A 20,148-nucleotide genomic window follows, 5' to 3' on the forward strand; every position below is an offset into this window, starting at 1 on the left:
GTGCATTGTATTGTCTATTTTTATGCCCTGTAGTAAGGGACATTATGTTTTCCAGTATCTTTAATCCTATAGGGTTAGAGTTTTGGTATAAGGTAGTTAAACACAAAGTTGTTTTGTGTCTCATTAACTAAACACAAAGGACTCATGTTCAACTATGTGAACTTTTTGAATTTGTGCTTAATCATGGTTTCCACCTTTTTTAGGTTGTAAATGAATTCTGTTCTAATGCATTTATATTTATATGTGTAGTTAGGTGTGCATCTGCGAGAATGATGAATGTGATATATTTGAATGATAAATGAAATAAGTTTTCTTTATATGCAAGGGTACATTCATTTATGTATTTGAATGTTTGAATGTATTTGTGGTCAGTTACCAAGAGTCATGTTTATTTTTTTTCTAGTTTCCAGGTGAAGGAATTTGCTGTGCAAACATTTTTCATTGTGGTCTCTCTCTCTCTCTCTCTCTCTCTCTCTCTCTCTCTCTCTCTTGTTAGCTAAGTCACACTATTTATTACAAAATGGTTACCTCTGTGTGTTATCTTTTCAATGGCCATGAAATGTGTAAAACTTTTGTACCTGAATACATATACCATATCTTTGTTAATTTTTATCATATACGAACATAATTTGGCTGAGTGATTTAGGCAATTAGTCAACATCAATCTTAAAGATAACTTTAACCTTTAAACCCTACTGGTAGCTTTTCAATCTTAGTTTGATCATATACAAAAAGGCAAGATGTTCTGGATCTACCAAGTGTGATACGGTTTGTCAGATATTTTGATATTTGCAAAGTTATTTCCTTGCTAGATGCACATGTGCCTGTCCCAAGCCAGGAAATGCTTGGTTTAGTTCTTTAATGATTGTGTCATTTGCTGTTAAAAGAATTTTGAAGTTTGACTTTTGTTGTTGTAGGGCTGCCTTTTTATTTACACTTGCATCTCTTTCTATTCAAACTTGAGTACTGTGTAGTGGAGCATCCCCTGGTATCTCAAACATAAATTTGTATAGATGTTTACTAGTTTGACAAGCTGCAATAAAAGCTATCCTCTCCTTTAATCCGAATTGCCTTTTCCTCTAATAATGATTATGTATATAAAGTTTAAAGGAATTTGTCCAATTTCTTAATGGCATACTGTATAAAAAAAGGAAGATATGGTATGATTGCAGACCTAGGGTCAATTACATGTCAAAGTAATTAATTACATTTCAATTACATTGCTTTTTAAATGTAATTAATTACATCACAATTACATTGATTTTCAAATGTAATTAATTACATTACAATTACATTGCCAATGTAATTAATAACATTTCAATTACTTTTGTCCATAGACATACAAGAGCTATATCATTTATAATAAAATCATAAAAATGCCATCAGGCTAGAATAGAACGAAACTTTTATAAATTAGATATACATGCACTTTTTAACAGTGAAAATATTTGAACAAGATCTGTTTAAAAAAAGTTTTCAAATATCTAAAGTCATTGTTACATTTATTCACCATTAAATTTTCAATGCTGATTATTTGATTGCATTTCTTATTGTTATGGAGAAAAAATAGATCCAGATTAATTTTGAAAATTTGTATTCTTAAAAAGAATTTTCTTCAAGTTCAAGTTTCTCCTAAAAATGTTAATTTAGATTTTAAAGGTTTTCTAATGAACCTCAAGAGTCATGTGAAAATTGAAGTAACTTTAAAGCTTCCATTTATTACAGAAGAAGTAATGGTAGCATTTTCCAGACTTGTCTTTTGTCAATTATATTGGACTCCATTCTTGTATGTTTTGACTGCTGTTCTTAAAATTTTGAAGAAAGTGTTAAAATAATATCCATCTGTACAGATTTTAACATAAACATATGAAAATTATGATGGTTTAAAAACATTGCCTTTGGCATTTTAATCAAGGGACAAACTTTTACTTCATAATTAATTAAGTGAAAGGAATAACCTGAGGCTAAGATTATTGTTAAAATGTAAGAACAACAAATTTACAAATTGTATGTAAATAAATTGGTACTGTTTTTAATTTTTGAGATTTTTATGTAAACATGTAAAATAATTAATGAATTGAATACAAAAAAAAATATTATACATCCTATAATAATTAATTATCATGATAAATGTTTAAAAAGCATTTTAAAAAATCAAAGTACCAAGTGCATACTTAATATAGGAAAAAAATAAAATTTACAAGTTGTATCAGAAAAGCCAAAATTAGTAAAATTTCCCAGCAATTATTCAAATGTAATTCAAATAATTGAAGAGTAATTCATATTTACATGGCAAAAAGGCAATGTAATTCAATACTTTTAATTACATTTAATTGAAAATATGCTCAATTACACATTACATTAAATTACTTTCAAAATTGTAATCAATTAAAGCTAATTACAATTACATTTTTAATGACCCCAGGTCTGCATGATTGCCAATGAGAAAATTTTCCACTAGAGATTCAATGACTTAGAAGGTAGCAACTACAGGTCAATGTATGGCATTCAACAATGAGCAAAATCCATAATTCATAGTAAGCTATAAAAGGCTCCAACATGACAAATGTAAAACTATTCAATTGAGAAAACTTAGCCTGATTTATCTAACAAACAACAACCACTGAACCACTCTATGGAGTAGACATCTCGATTCTCCCATACAATATATCAGCATTACCAGGGACCGGGGCTTGCCTTCCTAGACGGACGGTTGCTGGTACAAGGCAGCTATTGAACCAAAAGTTCCAAATGGTAAAGTTGAAATCATCCGATAGAAGGTTTCACAGATTTCATGATGTGGTTAATAACTGTTATGGAATATCTGTGTCACAGATGATCATGGATATGTTCCACTTTTTATAATTCGATTTAAAGGGCTTGACCGTTACAGAGGAAGGCAAATCTTGCGACAGTTCATGCACAGGTCAATGTAACGCGCATGTCTTAATTTGATCACACGGCATATCAATTTTAACAGCTATAGCACTCCTCACACTATTCTGAATGCACGGTCTGCTAGGAAGTAACTGAATATATCTAAGGTCAGATTGTTGAGTTTATTGTACGCATAATTAATGTAAATACTTATCTTATTAATTTTTCAATTTCAACAGATTATTTATTAATTAATTAAAATCGGTCACATACAATTTGATAATTTATACATTAGTGGACAATTTACTAAAGCAAGGATTTATATATAGTACACTATTCTGAATGCACGGTCTGCTAGGAAGTAACTGAATATATCTAAGGTCAGATTGTTGAGTTTATTGTACGCATAATTAATGTAAATACTTATATTATTAATTTTTCAATTTCAACAGATTATTGATTAATTAATAAAAATCGGTCACATTTAATTTGATAATTTATACATTAGTGGACAATTTACTAAAGCAAGGATTTATATATAGTATACAAATCCTTGACTAAAGTAATTATAATACGAGCGAATTTATTTTAATTTATGTTGGATTGTATAATAAATGTTTGATTCACATAGTTTTTAATTCCAGTTACATTAATATTTTTGTATCTTTATCGAGGTATAAAATAATAAAAACTAGATTCTAGTTATTTCTATTCAATTTACATTTTGTAATGCAGATTATAACTGTACTGTTCCATTATCAGGTATGTTAACTAATTATTTGATAATGGGGTTGCCTTGTGAAACATTAACACCATCAAATGCAATTAATTATGGTACCATTTATTGTTTTTTAGCGTGTTTAGGACAGCAGTAAACCGTAAATTATATTTCAAAGTTGAGTCTCCGTTTAAAGAAATTAGTTGATAATTTGTTTTTGAAATGACAGCTACAGTGATGTCTTTATAACCGATTGTTTTTCGGTCAGCCAAATTGCGTTGCATATATACAGAGACATATAATACAATATGTCTCTGATATATATTAATACTTATTTCAAATAATATTCATTCATATTTCGTTGTAATGTCTTTATAACCGATTGTTTTTTCGGTTATCCAAATTGCATTGCACACATTTTAATATTTATTTGAAGTATAAAATGTATATTATTTAAATATTTGTTCATAATGACATTTATTGGAAGGTTGATGCCTGGGTAGAAAGGGCGTTGAAAGAGGTGTTATAATTGGGGTAAAGAAAACTGTTTTAGCCCCCTGTGATGTCAAAATAGCTACGCATCTGAAACAGAAACTGAAAATTTGTTATGCAGGATTATTTCATTCATCAGCAGGACCATCTATATGTATGTCAGTCAGAGAAGTGGCAGTATGCCTTATCTAAATACATCAATAAAACAGGTACATATTTTATTCTTTAATAATGATTGCTTTTACTATCAAAGACCATACCACGAATAAGAATAGAATACGATTGATTTATTTATTGGTTTCTTATCTTTATATCCCATCCTGATTAAGATAAACAGAAAACATTCAAACATTGATTTATTTTATAATCACACTGAGGAGGTATAGTCCCGCAAGTAATTTTATATTCAAAGCATTTTTAGTCTGTGTACAAGTATACCTAAATTTGATTTATTTTCACCTGTCATCTTTATAAAAGAGAGAACCATTTCACTAATTTCAGAAACTAGTCCTGCACTATTTGTGCAAAGTATATATATATATATATATAAATAAATGGTATCTCGCAGCTATATAAAAATTCATCACCGTAAATATCAATGATATCAGTAAGTAAACTGGTGCATTTTTATATTAAATATTTATTTAACAACCAATTTGAATTAGGCAAAAGAGCTCATCCAATATATGAGCAAATAAGACTTGGAGCTAGCTGGGTTCAGGTCATAAAACGGAAACGAGCTGTTTCGGTTAAAGAAAGCAATCTCACAGTCTTGTAATTGGGGACCAGTTGATTTAGATCTATGGCTATTATTCATGTACCATGATCACAACAAATCATTCATACCCTGTCTGTATTATGTATAAATAATGTGATCAAAACTATGACTCTTGCACTAGGATAAACCGTCATTACTCACACAGCTTTTTTGCGCACGTTTTAATCGTGCCCATAAAAATAAAATGCTACATGTAATGGACAAGATAATCAAATGTTGATTTTCAAGATTGTTATAACTATCAAATATTTACATAAGCTGAAAATTTTATTGCCATCTGTTTGCCGTTCAAGTAACGAATCTTTGTTGTTTTTTCGGGGCTTGTTTAAACTAGCTTTATTGGATTTTTCATATGAGTGGAACTAGTAGCTATCAATCCACTTGCGCATTATCAACTTTAAAGTTCAATAGATATTAGTTTTAGTTTTACAGAAAACAATGTTTCCATTAGTCTCAAATTTTAGAAAATTGATCAGCAAGGCAAGATAGTTTACTACTATACTTGGAAAAGGGCATCGTTGGTTTATGTCTGTCATATTTGTTTTTCGTAAACTGTTTTGTTATAAATTACTAATAGGCCGTTATTTTTCTCAATTGCATTGTTTTATATTTTTCATGTCGTGGCCTCTAATAGCAGACTATACGGTATGGGTTTTTCTCATTGTTGAAGGCCGTAAGGTTGCATATAATTGCTTACATTTACTTCATTTGAACTTTAGTGGATAGTTGTCTCACTGGCAATTTTACCGCATTTCCTTAAATTTATATAAGAGAATTTTATTTTAGTTGTTTTGTTAAAAAAATTATAGTCTTTTAATAAACATTAATAACGAATAGAGAAGAAATATCCTAAGTGTACACTATTCTGCAAGTTATGTTTACAAACTTTATTACCAGATGTGTAGATCTTTGATAAAATTATCGTCTGAAAACTGTTGATATAAATTCACAACCTAAGCGAGTTAATTGTCTGGGTTAATGGTTTTCTTAAATCTTATTTATATCATTACAGAGGTCAAGAAACGTTCAAATAAGTTAGGTGATAAATTGATTTTATTGCTTTTGTGGTTTAGATTTAATAGTAGCGTATATCTCAGAATATAAAACTGCTAATTAGTACGATTTTGTTATCTGAAAGAGAAACAATGAAATTGGGTTACAGCTTTTCTATAAAAGCATGCAAAGCAAACCTTTGATCAACGTGCTTGCTATGTTTGTTGGATGTTTGTAAACAACAGGTAGGTAGTCTATTTCAGTCTGTTTACTATATACTGGAATTTGATTGGACCATAAACATTAACTTCATTTAAATGTTAAGTTTCACATTTTTATTGTCCAATCAAATACCAGTATATATTAAACAGAATGAAACTCCGCCTATGCCTTTGTTTACAAACATCCAAGCAAACATAGCAAGCAAGTCGATCAAAGGTTTGCTTTGCATACTTTTATAGAAAACTGTAAATACTGTGAACAGTTATACATGGAATTTTATGTATATACGTATATTAGAGAATATTCCTTTTTGTAAGCAGTCATAAATGATTTGGGATAATAATTGTTGTCGAACGCCATACGCATGATATGCAATAAAACAAAAACAAAAACAAACAAGTTTGAGATTTGTAAAAAGCTGTGGACTGCTTCGCTCTTTCCTAATTTAAGGTAATATTTGTTCACTTCACTTGTTGAAAATTAAAACATTTACAAATAGACTTTGGAGGTATGCCTCTCTGGAGGTGTCACACAGTGCCTAGATTGGCAGAAGTTATAAAATACAGATAATGCATTTTTGTAAACATTGTATAGGAACATTGTTTAGCAAAACAAATCGTGCATATTGCAGATTAACAAAACAAATGAACACGTAATTATAATTAATATTTCAATATTGAATTTCAGTGTGCAATATATGCATAATAAAACGAACATGAATTAATGACAGTTGGTCGGAACTGAAATACACATAGTTAATTTTCCGGCATTTGATGTCTTATCCTGAGACGAGAAAAGTCTGTAATTTTGTATCTCATTTAAGCCAATAGCTATTGATGTATCTCAGCCGCATCATGAAACAACCAATCAGAATCTATATGTGATAAGAAATTATTTCAAGATGGCGTATATATCGACTGAAACTAATAGCTCCGCACCGTGATGCAAAGCAAAACAAAACAAAAACAAAATTAAACAAACAAACAAAACAAAATGTTACACGATACCAGTTTTAATGCCGTATTGACGAGCTCCCTAAAGACGGCAAATATTCCATAGGCTATTTTTTAGAGTCAAATTTTGGGGGGTCTTAACTGCACCTCAGTTTAAAAAGTTTTTGTCCGGGAAACATGATTCATTTACTAGTTTTAATTGGCTTCGAACTAGCTTTCAGTAACTGCGAGTGCTATTAGGTGGGTACTTGGTGTCTTTAGTCTATTTGTTAGTTGTTTATTATGCTTTGAGTCGGTCTGATGAGTCAAACCTACATCAACTTTGTTTTATGTTGTGTTGTTAACCACTGTCCCCGGTTACGTGAGGGCTTAATTCTCACAAACTTGTTGTTTGTCGCAGTCTATTATACTTGTTTTACGTTTAAATTGATTTATACTTAAATATGCTCTTGTTTTCTTGTTTGAATTGTTGCCGGGGCCTTTTATTGCTATTATACTGTATGGACTATGTTCAATGTTGAAGGCTGTACGGTATCCTATAGCTGTTTACGCCCACGCCATTAAGTTTTAGGCGAATATTTCCCTCACTGACATTCATGTTAGATCTTCTAGTTTTTATATTTTCTGATGGTAAAAGTCGAATTCAGTCATTGGAAATATAAAAAGTATTAACCATATATCAAATTACCAACATAACAGTTGGCAAGTCAAATATCTTCATCTGTTATCGTATCAATTTTAATTATTGTTCTATATTGTAAATTATCAATCTGGAGCTGATTATTGTTTGATTGTCAATTCAAGATCTTCCATGTTTTCAAAAGCGTGCTTGGATAGTGGGTATTTCAATCACCAAAATGACTTAGGAAGTTTGTAGTTCCTTATGGTTGTGTTCTCTTATACATTTTCGTATCACAATTTGTTAGCAAGGTCAAAGTGTTATGAGGTACTTTAAGTAAAGAGATAAACTAATCGTATGCTCATTCTCGAAGAACCCCGCAATGTTAAGTAACCCACTAAAATGGACATGACATCGGACAAAGCGTTCTATACGATAGGACTTAACTTATAAGCGATATTGATTTTCTCCAAGATTTGTTACCTTAGTCAAATTTGCTTGGTTCCAATATACCAAGATTGCAATACAAGAACAAGATTCCAAATAAGTGATTGAACCAAACTACAGTGAGAAGGAATTGTTTATTTGTCAGATATTGAAAGTTATCTAATTTTATACACGTTACAACTTCAGTTATGCTATTATCAATTTTCACCTATTTATTATCCAGCTATGCTATTATCAATTTGCATCCATGTATTGTCCATCAAACGGCGAAGTAGGTCATTGGTTTCGGGAATCTGTTAGCTAGTTGTTACTGCGGTCAGATTCTTGTTATTTCAAAATATTACAATCAGAGTTATATCGACTCTCAATGTATGCTACTGGTTGGCGGTAACAAGTTCCAAAACATTCTTTATGAAATGAATGTTTTTGAACTTGTTTAGTGGCGGACTTTATAGGCTGCACCAGTACCGATGAACTTGATTTATCACTGTATTATTATTTAATATAGAACATTAATCCATGTTATCTTCATATCAACCTCAAACGTAGTTTCTCATGTTGATTTTGGACATCTGTTGCCAGGGTTCAATTCAGCACCCCATTATTTCAAAATTTCATTTCATTTTAGTTTTTATTTGAATTTTGAATTTTATTTATCTATTTTATTTGCATCTAATTTACGGTTGCCCAAAGACCCTTTGTTTGTGGGTTGGTAACCGACAGAAGCCATGATCTTACTTTGCCAATAAAATATATTTTGACTTTCATAACGTCTTCTCTCTTATAACAACATTCCTGTCGAGCAGGATCTGCTTACCCTTCCGGAGCACCTGAGATCACCCCCAGTTTTTGGTTGGGTTCTTGTTGCTTAGTCTTTGGTTTTCTATGTTGTGTCATCTGTACTATTATTTGTCTGTTTGTCTTTTTATTTTTGGCCATGGTGTTGTCAGTTTGTTTTCGATCTATGAGTTTGACTGTCCCTCTGGTATCTTTCGTCCCTCTTTTTTATCCTATATTGTGACATCACAGAATGTTTTATGTGCAATGAGTTACATGACAAGTGCCAATAAAGGAGCAGGAATTGCTTACTATTACATAGCATCCCAAGCTCATGGCAAGTATTTTTTGAGGTATGGATTCAAGCTGCTCTTTAGTTTCCCGTGTAGTGTTTTGTGAACTGTTGCTAGAATGTTTGTCTTTTTTTTCTTTTTTGAAATTGTGTTTATTCAACATATGATAATTTATTGCCTTCTTGGTATGAAGGCTCTAAAGAGCCTGTATCGTTAGTTCTATGTGCATCTTCAACAATGGACACTTATCTTCAACAATGGTCACTCTCTAACATTGTAGACTAGAATATAATTCATGACCAAAATCTCGTTTTTGTTGGCCTTGTTTTCCTGATTATTTTTTCTGTTTACAGTTTCTCTCTTATCTTCTATAGTATTTTTTCCCAAAACTGAAAAAAAGAAGGTAAAAAGTCGTCATTTAGGGGCAATAAATCCTATAAGAAGACAACTGATAATTTCATCTATGATATCTTATTTGTAGATCTTGTCATCCTGATCTTTTTTGCTTTTTAAAGTTAATGTCCATCCATTATAGTTTTCAGTATTCAAGATAATAGGCAAAAACGCAAAAGATTGGTAAAAATCGTCATGTAAGGGCAATAACTCCAATAAGGAATCGACTAACGATTTCAGCCATGTAGACTTATTCTGATATCTTGTTTTGCTGATCATGTTTGCCATTTAAATGTTCTATTTTTCTATTATAATTTTCAAGATAGCATACACGAAGCAACGAAATGACAAAAAGATCGTCTTTATCGTCATTTAGGCGCGATAACTTCAACAAGGAGTCGCTTGACAATTTTCGGCCAACATGACTTATTTGAAGATATTGTCTTGCTGATCTTTTTTACCATTTAAAGTTTATGTCTATCTTTTATAGTCTTCAAGATAATAGCTAGAAACGAAAAAAAAAATGGTAAAATCATTCATTGAAAATACCTCCTTCGCGAAGTCGTTTTACAGTTTTGATATAAATGGATAGTAGATAAAACCTTGATCTTTGCCCATAAAAAGTGAAATCTCAGCATCCTCACAAATTGCATCTTGGTCAATAAAAACCATCCAAAACTATGAAGTTCCAAGTATGCAAAACATATGACTGTTTTAATGTTTTATGGATTGATGATGACTGAAGGACAACAAATGATTTCAACTGTGAATAGGACCAAGCAATGGCAATATCTTTTAAAACCTTTGAGAACAAAAATATGTGTCTTTAAACAGCATGCTCACACTATCATATCTAAATGAAATATGATTCTAAACCCTAATTTGGCATGTTTAAAAAGTTCACACCAATCAGGTATAAGTTGACGAGGAAAATAATTACCATGAGTTAAACAATGGGTGCTTTACGTGGAGTAGGATCATGGTGTTCTCTTATTATTCCAATGATGGTTTTTGGTTGTCCCTTTGGTGACTTCTTCTTCTAGAGGTTCCCGATTTGCTACGTATCAGGTACGGTTGGTACTTTACTCAACGGTTAATGCTGTTTTGGAGATATCATTTAATGCAGGAGATTATTTTATTCATCATGATAAAATTAAAAGAATTAAAATGCATATCAGCAAAAAACTACCTTTAGTTAACGTTTTATTTTGATAACGATTTCAACGTTTCTAGAACACTTTGTTTATGATTGTTTATGAGACTATTTAGTTGTGCACAAGTGAATGAATCAAACAGACCTTAAACGAACTGAGTTGACGCGACCTTTAGATTCTAAATATAGATTTGCGTTTCTGTTTGTTATAGGTATTGTTTTCGTTTCGTTTATTTATAGAAAAAAGAAAAAACAATTTTCTATGTACAAACAGAATTTGGAATAATTGAAATAATAACTATGAACTATTTTCTAAAACACGTGTTACTGGTTTTTGTTATATTCGTTAACGTGTTAAAATTGTGTTGATTTCATATTATAATTAGTTCTTGCATGATTTTGAAATTAGTTTTTATTATTTAAGTAATCTATTTCGATCATTACAGCAGAAGATTTTTTATTGAGAGGATGAGAGTGCTTAGATTTCATATTGAGTGAGAAAAGGGCACTTTAATTGTTGTCGATAAAAAAAACACCAATGTCTTGAATCATTGAATTTAAAAGACTAGTATAATTGTCATATCATTATAGTAAATTGTACTGACACTTGTGTTCTTTGAATAGTTTATTAGCGTATCTTTATTTGACCCTTTCTTCGTACTTTTAACTTTGATCAAATTTCTCATACGTGTGTATGACGATTTATGCGAAAATGCAGAAAAATATAAAAATGGTATAGATAATGAAATTGAACTCCTAAAGTAACTTAATTACAATATTAAATTTTATTAAAGAATGCGAAAAATTGATACTGATTATTTAATTATAAAATAAATGGGGAATGTGTCCATGTGACACAGATAATGTCCCCGCTTGCACATAATGTGATACAGGGACATAACTCAAGAATGGTCAAAGTGACGCTACCCAAATTCGTTCTTGATCTAAGTATTGTGATAATAAGCATTGTGTATAAGTTTCATAACATTTGGTTGAGGCAAACTTAAGTTATAGAATGGATATGAAAAAAAATCAGCATTTTTTCCATTTGTAAATGGGCATAACTCTAGAACGGTAAAAGTGACACCACCAGGTAATAAGCATTGTGTATAAGATTCATAATATTTGGTTGAGGCAAACTTAAGTTATAGAATGGAAATGACAAATTCAGCATTTTTTTTCATTTGTAAAGGGGCTTAACTTTAGAAAGGTAAAAGTGACACCACTCAAATTCAAACTTGATCTGTGTTTTGTGGCAATAAGCATTATGTATAAGATTCATAACATCTGGTTGATGCAAACTTAAGTTTTAGAACGGAAATGAAAATATAGCAACTTTTCCATTTGTAAAGGGGCATAACTCTAGAAAAGTAAAAGTGACACCGACCAAATTCAAACTTGATCTGTGTTTGTGGTTATTAGCATTTCGTATAAGTTTCATAACATTTGGTTGAGGCAAACTAAAGTGAGAGAACGGAAACCAATTTTGGGACGTACGGACGGATGGACGTACAAACGGACAAGGGTAAAACTTAATGCCCCCTCCGCTACGGCGGGAGCATAAATATTTGTTGATCACCGATAAGACATAAGTTTCTATGTATACCTAAAGACTTGATCAGTCGGGTTTATATTTCCATACTTTTAAGTTGACTTGCACACAAGGATTTTTAATGTAGGTCAAATAACCTGCGGAACAGGTTTTGTATTTATTTTCATCATTAATACATTTTCAATGAGGTCAATTTAATTTGTATGTTAAAATGGCTCTTATTCTATCATGTTTTTCTAAAAGCCTACCCCAAAAAATGCCAACCTATTCATTCTATAATGTTATATCAATATAACAGGCGAACATTAAATGAAATATGAATGTGCTTTATATTTAACTTTTTTTTGCCTGTGCAATTTCAGTAGAAATAAATCTTAATTATAAACCGTTCTTGCAACGGTTACTTGCAACGGTTGGATGAAAGCATAATCGAGTACACACAATATCGTTTATTATGAATAAGAACATATCCACATGAAATCTATACCAAGTTGTAGCTAAAAATCCTCCAAATACTTTTAGTAATGATTCATAAAACATACGTTGACATTAAGGGCATATATGAATTATTTTCAAAAGTTCAATGACGGCTCCCAGTTTGTACTACGGTTGGTACCGTAGCAAATCGGAAAACATCTTCTTAGAGAGATATGTAAATATTCCCTTTTACGTCCTTTTGGTTTCTTGTTGGATGACACCTTATTGTCATCTTTTATTTTAAACTTTATACAAATTTATATATTCTATCGAGTATTTTTCAATGTCCTTATATATCCTTTCAATCGTAATATTTGTATCCCATTAATTCTTCCCTGTATTTGACGCATTCTTAAACTAATATTTATCTAAGAGTTATAGGTATATCAACTAGTATGTATATATTACTGGATTCAAGAATTTTAGCTTTTTTCTTCATTGATATTAATGTTTTTGTCCAAACCTGAGAGAATTCAGTCAAATCAGAGGTTGCATCAATATGATCTTGGGTTATATTGATCTATATGGTAAAAATATCATGATTCAAAATACAAAAAAAATGTCAATATTTATCATGCTGTCTTTTACAGTCTTGATGTCTTTGAATGTTTATTTCAATAACAACATGAATGGATGTAAAATTCTTTTTAAATGGTTAAGGAATATGATGTTCAGTAGTTGTCGTTTGTTGATGTGGTTCATGAGTGTTTCACGTTTTTTATATAGATAAGACCGTTGGTCTTCCCGTTTGAATGGTTTAACACTAGTAATTTTTGGGGCCCTTTATAGCTTGCTGTGCGGTATGAGCCAAGGCTCCGTGTTGAAGACCGTACTTTGACCTATAATGGTTTACTTTTATAAATTTTGACTTGGATGGAGAGTTGTCTCATTGGCACTCATACCACATCTTCTTATATCTATAAAGAGGCATCAGCTACGAGACATAAAAAAAATAGAATATGAACCATTTCGTTGACTGATTCAATCCACACAAAAAAATCATTCTTATACAGGTAAAAACGATGATTGACTTATTTTTTTTTTCCTATAACATAAAATCAAACAGACCTTAGAAAAATCAAATTGGACGTGGTCGCTATATATTTATATTGATGTTTTTGTGTTATCAGGTTATGTGACCGTCGGCAGTCTTCGGAGGTCATTTCGATGGTTAATTAGATGGCGTCTATACTAAAATACACACGAAATGCTGATATATATTATCGAGTTCATGCATGCATTGGTAATTGTTTATTTCAGACTTATTGTAATTTGGATATACGTTTTAGTATAAATCAGATATGAGAATTTGAGTCAAATCGGCGAACATGAATTTGACAGCTAATGCCCCTTTAACCAATATTTCAAGGATATTTATTTACAAAGCAATTACGACAAAGTCTAACACTGACTTTGAGTTCGGAACTAGTATCAAAGAATCTGATTCCCTAACATGAACTTACAAAGTATTCACTTCATATATTTTGCCTTTTTTTCCTATGTAAAGATGTCCAGATTCCGAAATACAAAGAGAGTAGATATTAAATATTCCAATCTTTCCCATGTCACACCATCTAATCAAATTTCCAGAACTGTTTAGAAAAAATAAAATATCAGTGTTCTCGTTTGATACAACAATATTATCAGATGGAGTAGTTACTGCACGAAATGGTCTAAAAGGGATTTTGTCTGTGTTCACTTCTGGATGGCCATTGAAGAGATTCATAATATCTCCATCCTCACTCAGTATTACCACCCTGCCTCTCTTATCTTTAGATAACCTGTCCACTACACAGGTATTACCATTTTTTGTTCTGGTAATATTCTTAACATATGTAAATATATGATTGCCTTGTTTGTCATATTCATAAGTAGTTTCATGTTTCCCATTTCTGTTCATTACAATCACAACCCGTCTTCCCACTGCTGGGTATACTACTTCCCCACTAAAAGCACCAACAGTGACTGTTCCATCCGAGTCTACATGAACAGCTGATGTCTCCTCTAAATCCTTTACCTCATACCTAGATTTGGTCACTTCGCCTGTTTGGTCACTGATCTGCATCAGTCTACTTCCATTACAAACCAAAAGGAGATCTTTGGATGGAGTAATAGCCATACCATAAATTGTTATGTCTTTTTGAGCAATTATCTCCAAACTCGTCCCTTCTATTTTTACTTTCTGTAATACATCCTGGTCAGAAATCCACAGTGCATCCACAGAACCGGCTGCCATTGCCATATAATATACGTCTGAGATTTTAGTGTCAAATTGTTTGATAATTTTGATTTCATCCTTTGTAGAAACTTTTTCTAATGAACCAATGTTATATGCAGTTATTTGTTCAGGAAGAAATGTTGGAATAGAATCGAACTTCGTACAAGGAAATGTGACTGCTTCCTCTATTGATTTTACTAACCCCGAACCATCCACAAAGACTTTTTTGGCATCCATGGATTGGATAATATCATCTAATTTTAAGTTTTTGGATTCCAGACTTCCAATCAGCAGGTTCACCTCATTTTGTCCCTTTTCAGTATTCAGATTTAAATCTTCCCACTTTTTAATTAGCTCAGTTTCCAATTTTTCAGTATGTTGATCTACTTCCTTCTTCAGCAGGACATTCTGATCTTTAATTTTCTTCATAGTGTTTTCAAATTTGGAAAGTTCATTACTATGAACATACTTCATTTCTGCTTTCCTTCTCTGCAGCTCATCAATATTAGTTCTAATATTCATTTGACCTGTCTTCAATTTTTCGATCTTGATTTCATACCCCTCTCCGATGGCTACCAGACCATGGCCATTGTGGGTTTCAGAGATACATAGTGGACATACTAAACAGTCACACGATTTGCAAAACATCACACATGATTGCCTTGTGTGGCTTTTGCAACTTAAATTGGAAAAATCTATTTCTTCTGCATGAAGTCCAACCTCATGAATAGAAACAACTTTGTGATCCTTGGCAAATTTGAATTTCACATGAATTTTCTCTTTACACTTGTCACACATGAGCATGTCACAATTTAAGCACTTCCATTCTATTCTGGTGTCCTCCTCACACAGGCTACAGGAAACTGAAAACTGTCCTTCACAGGCCATAACGGATTTGGAAAATTCTAATATGTCTGCGGTATTGTACTTCCTTGTGTGTGTAAACAGTTAATAATACACCTTTAAACTTTTGTATTTCAGGCGTTAATTAAAGGCTTTTTATCTAGTACAAGACTTAGTTATCACCATAGATAAAATACACCGATTATAAGTGTTGAATTGTCGATTGAGTGTACCATGCCATTTGATGAGGGACTTTCCGATTTGAATTTTCCTTGGAGTTCGGTATTTTTGTTATTTTACGTTTGATTTGTTTTATTTTCACTTTACCGGTCTGTCTTAGTCCTTCAATCCGCTGGTATATTGCCTATAGTATCTTAGAAACAGTCTGAATAGAGAACAATAGACAAAAAGTCCAGAATAAACTTTAAGGGCAAAAACATAAAGAATAGAGAAAATCATCCCAAAAAAATAAAATTAAAGAAAAACAGGCCAAAGAAATAAAGAATAGAGAATAATGAGCAGCTAAAGTATAATGGGTAAACAAAATAAAGAATAGATAATGATGGCATAAAAAATAGTATAGAAATTAAGGATCCAGACATCATATAAAGGTCGATAAAACACATATAAAATAGACAGGAATCTAACATAAAGGTCAACAAAACACATAAAAAAGATGGAAACAGTGGCGGATTCAGGGAGAGAGGGGAAATTAGAACCCACCATTTTTTTTTTACCATCAATGAATTTAAATTTGAATAATTTTTATGGTTGGAACGCACCCTCTCCCCCGAATGGATGTATCTAATTTACAGCAAGATATTATTGTCAGTGCAGAATGATAGTTTTCAATAATTTAGGAGGGGTCTTTCAGCGTTTTACCAGATAAAAGCATGATAAATGCAGGGTATCCAATTTCATTTAACGACATCTTGGCGTAAGTACTGTATTGACAGAAAGTATACACTTACAATTTTATCCTGAAGCCGTTCAACACTGATTTAATAGAGAGTAGAAACGTGTGTCTATATTCTTGGTAGTATAGATTATCTACAAATTGAAATCGTAAAATGTCACTGAGCCACAATGTGAAGCTTTTTTGGCGAGTGAGTGTAGTTCACATTGTGCCGAGAGGCTGATATCTTATATATATAGAAACCCTGATAATCTGTTTATCGTGGTATTTCTGGTCTTCGTTTCTTCTCATAGACAGTTTCACGTTTGAGAAAGGAAAACTTGATAACGGTCTCCTCACACATTGTGACGTCTCTGATAAGTTCTGCCAAGGATTTGTATAGTGAAACAATTTACTATACAAATCCTTGGTTCTGCTCATGTTCCAATCCAAGATACGAGAATTACGGAGCGACTGAGCACGGTGATATAGACAAAGGGAAACACAATAAAAAACGTATTGGACTGTGGCTTTTGATTACACTCTTAGCATTTTCTTCCTTCTTTTATGCACCCAATATATACGGCCCTATCTGATTGACTTAGAGACACAGTTTATCATTTTTGTTTCACCTCAAAACAAGTCGCAAAGCTGAAACTCTGGTATGCTGTTTCTAAATGACGAGGCGTACCTAGTATGTCTTTTTAGGTATATATATATAAACATTTGATTCGTCATTGTGCGAAGTGCTCCTTTGAAGGAGGGATTTTCTTAACCAGAACAGAACAGAATGGCAGCACCGTTATCAACGTATTAGAATTGAAAATGGAAACGGGGAATTTGTCAAAGAGACAACACCCGACCAAAGAGCAGAAACAGCCCAAGGCCACCAATGGGTCTACAACGAATCGATAAAGTCCCACACCCGGATGCGGGCTTCAGCTGTCCCCCGTATACTAGTTCAGCGAAATGGACGCAACACTAAACGCCGAAACATATAAATGAACAAAAATTGAAAATCACAGAAGACTAAGAAAGGCGCATAAATATGGCGTGGTTAAACATGTTTTGTGAGATCTCAACCCTCCCCCTCTACATCTAGCCAATGTGGAATAAACAAACACGCACAGTAAAACTTAGTTTAAAAAGTCCGAGGCCGATTTAAGAATAGATAACAGAAGAAACTAAGCAAAATGACAATAATCAACATTATTAACAAAGGACTATTAGCAGGTACATGCCAGCTCCAGACCTCAATTTAACTGATCTAAAGATTATGTCTTTATCATATAAATATCGAACACAACCCCTCCCGTTAGGGGTTTAGTATCATGCCATCATCAATTATACGAATTGGTCAGTTTATAGGGAACACTAGTCATGTTAGTGGTAGGTCAGTTATATTTGGTATGAAGTTGTATTACAGGATAACATTGGCACATTTTATTTCCATGAAGATGATTTGGCCTTAACCCCTCAGCCATTGTCTATTGACTTTTAACTTTTAATCTTTTGCTTAATTATATGTAAGTTAAAAATATGTCAATTTAAGGTGAACCACTGATGGTTGGAATTTAATTTGTGATAAGGTCAGTTTACATGTTTGAGTATTGCAATTTGAGTTTCAACATTTGCATTAAACTAAAATTACACATTTTATAGATTGTCCAGTTTTTTTTCAGTACCGATTTTTTTAGTACTACATTTGTATTTCAATACGGTTTCTGGACTGATTTACTTCTGTAGTGATTCAATACTTACTTTTGATTGCTGTTCCTTATTGATATTTCATCTTGTTGAAGTAGCTCTTTTTTTTTTATATCACTTTCAACAATTTTGATTAATATGTACATGATAAGTGTCAATACCGATTAAAGCACTATTTCATAAAAATTTCATATTTTGAATGTGGTGGCACTCTTGTATTGCATGAGCTAGGCGTTCAGTGAACTCAAACTGGTACATACATATTCATATCAAATTCATACTGGGAACTAATAACGTGAGTTGTTGACTTGTTATAAGCTGAGGATGATACTAGTATGGTATATCTCCTTATAAAGTTCCTTAATACCACAAGGTGAGCATGACGGATTGACCGACTTTAATGCATAAATATCTATATTCCTGACCATAATATAGTTTTCAAATTCTTACTGAGATTTACTTGTGTGTTTAAATATGTCAAACCTTCTAGTTTCAAAGGATGATGCCATATAAATTTACAAGAACTGTGGTTGACTTGTAAGCAGGTTCATGGATCTGGTACAATAAGAGATCATACGAACATTGCTGTAAATAATATTTATGTTGTGCTATCTTCATGGCGTATTAATATTCTGAAATTATATAAACGATTCTGTCGCTTTTAAGTGCAGGCGGGCATTAATATGTGTAACAATATAAATGATCAAATCAAGTAATCCCAACTTTAATATAAGAAGAAATGAATCTAGTTATTTTTTTTTAGGTTGGAATTATTAAGCAAGCCTTATACTATTACTGGATAATATACTTTATTTAATTATTAAGCAAGCCTTATACTATTACTGGATAATATACTTTATTTCGTTTCATTTAGAAAATGCATGAAAACATTAATCTTGATCAAATACCTACACCATACAGGGTATTATCCAATACGGTTTTGTGTGAAAAGGTGCAAAAATGAGATGAGTATTTCAGAGATTTCAGTGTATTGTCAGATCAGGTGAATGATTATGTACACTAATTATACATAACATGATGACTATAACCAACTTGTTTCATAAAAACGTACAGCTGTATTATCACCATTACTGCTGTGGACAGTTGCAATGATAAAACCTTTAATTTCAATTTTATTTGAATATTCTTAGAAGATATGCACAGGAGTCACATTAAGTTATCATTTTTTCATATTAAAGAAAGCTTTGAACAATTTGATCTACATGTCTTTATTTTGTTTGTGTTGTTGGTTTTGTTTCCCTCATGGTTTTGTTAGTGTTTGCGGTTACCCTGTCTCATTGACACATTCCTAAAATTTCCTTTTGTTCATACATAAAATCATTTAGATATTGCATCATGTCTATATTTATATAGTGTAAAAGTCTGCAAATATGTTCTGATGTTCTGACAAACAAGTAAGAAGATACCATCGATAAACAAAAAAATAGCTTTTGGTCAGACCATACCATGCATGATCAAAAGAAAAACCAAAGGCTATAAAATGCCTCTGTCGCTCATTTAATAGGTCTATGTGCATCTCCAACAATGGACACTCTTAACATTATAGACTAGAATAGAATTCATGACGCAAAACTCTTTTTTGTTGATCTCGTATTGATGATAATTTTTTCTATGTACAGTCCGTCTATGTCAAATATATATTCACAGCAGTTTCAAGATAATAGACAAAATTTGCATTTTACCCCCACCCCCAATGTTCTTTTTTTAGCCATGTTAGTTG

At 31.9% G+C, this 20,148-nt stretch overlaps 1 protein-coding gene across 1 annotated transcript; it reads right to left on the reverse strand.

The window, feature by feature from the left end:
* Positions 1 to 5,074: 5,074 nt before the first annotated feature.
* LOC127724905 (uncharacterized) lies at positions 5,075 to 15,897 on the reverse strand. The gene is made up of 2 exons (XM_052231908.1): positions 14,215 to 15,897; positions 5,075 to 5,157 (listed from the first exon to the last, which is right to left on the reverse strand). The coding sequence occupies exons 1-2, from the start codon at positions 15,848 to 15,850 to the stop codon at positions 5,075 to 5,077; spliced, it is 1,719 nt and encodes a 572-aa protein (XP_052087868.1). The 5' UTR covers positions 15,851 to 15,897.
* Between the last annotated feature and the right edge of the window lie 4,251 nt (positions 15,898 to 20,148).

This window comes from Mytilus californianus, unplaced genomic scaffold (genome assembly GCF_021869535.1).
Source record: "Mytilus californianus isolate M0D057914Y unplaced genomic scaffold, xbMytCali1.0.p SCAF_14, whole genome shotgun sequence".
In the NCBI taxonomy this organism is placed as follows: domain Eukaryota; kingdom Metazoa; phylum Mollusca; class Bivalvia; order Mytilida; family Mytilidae; genus Mytilus; species Mytilus californianus.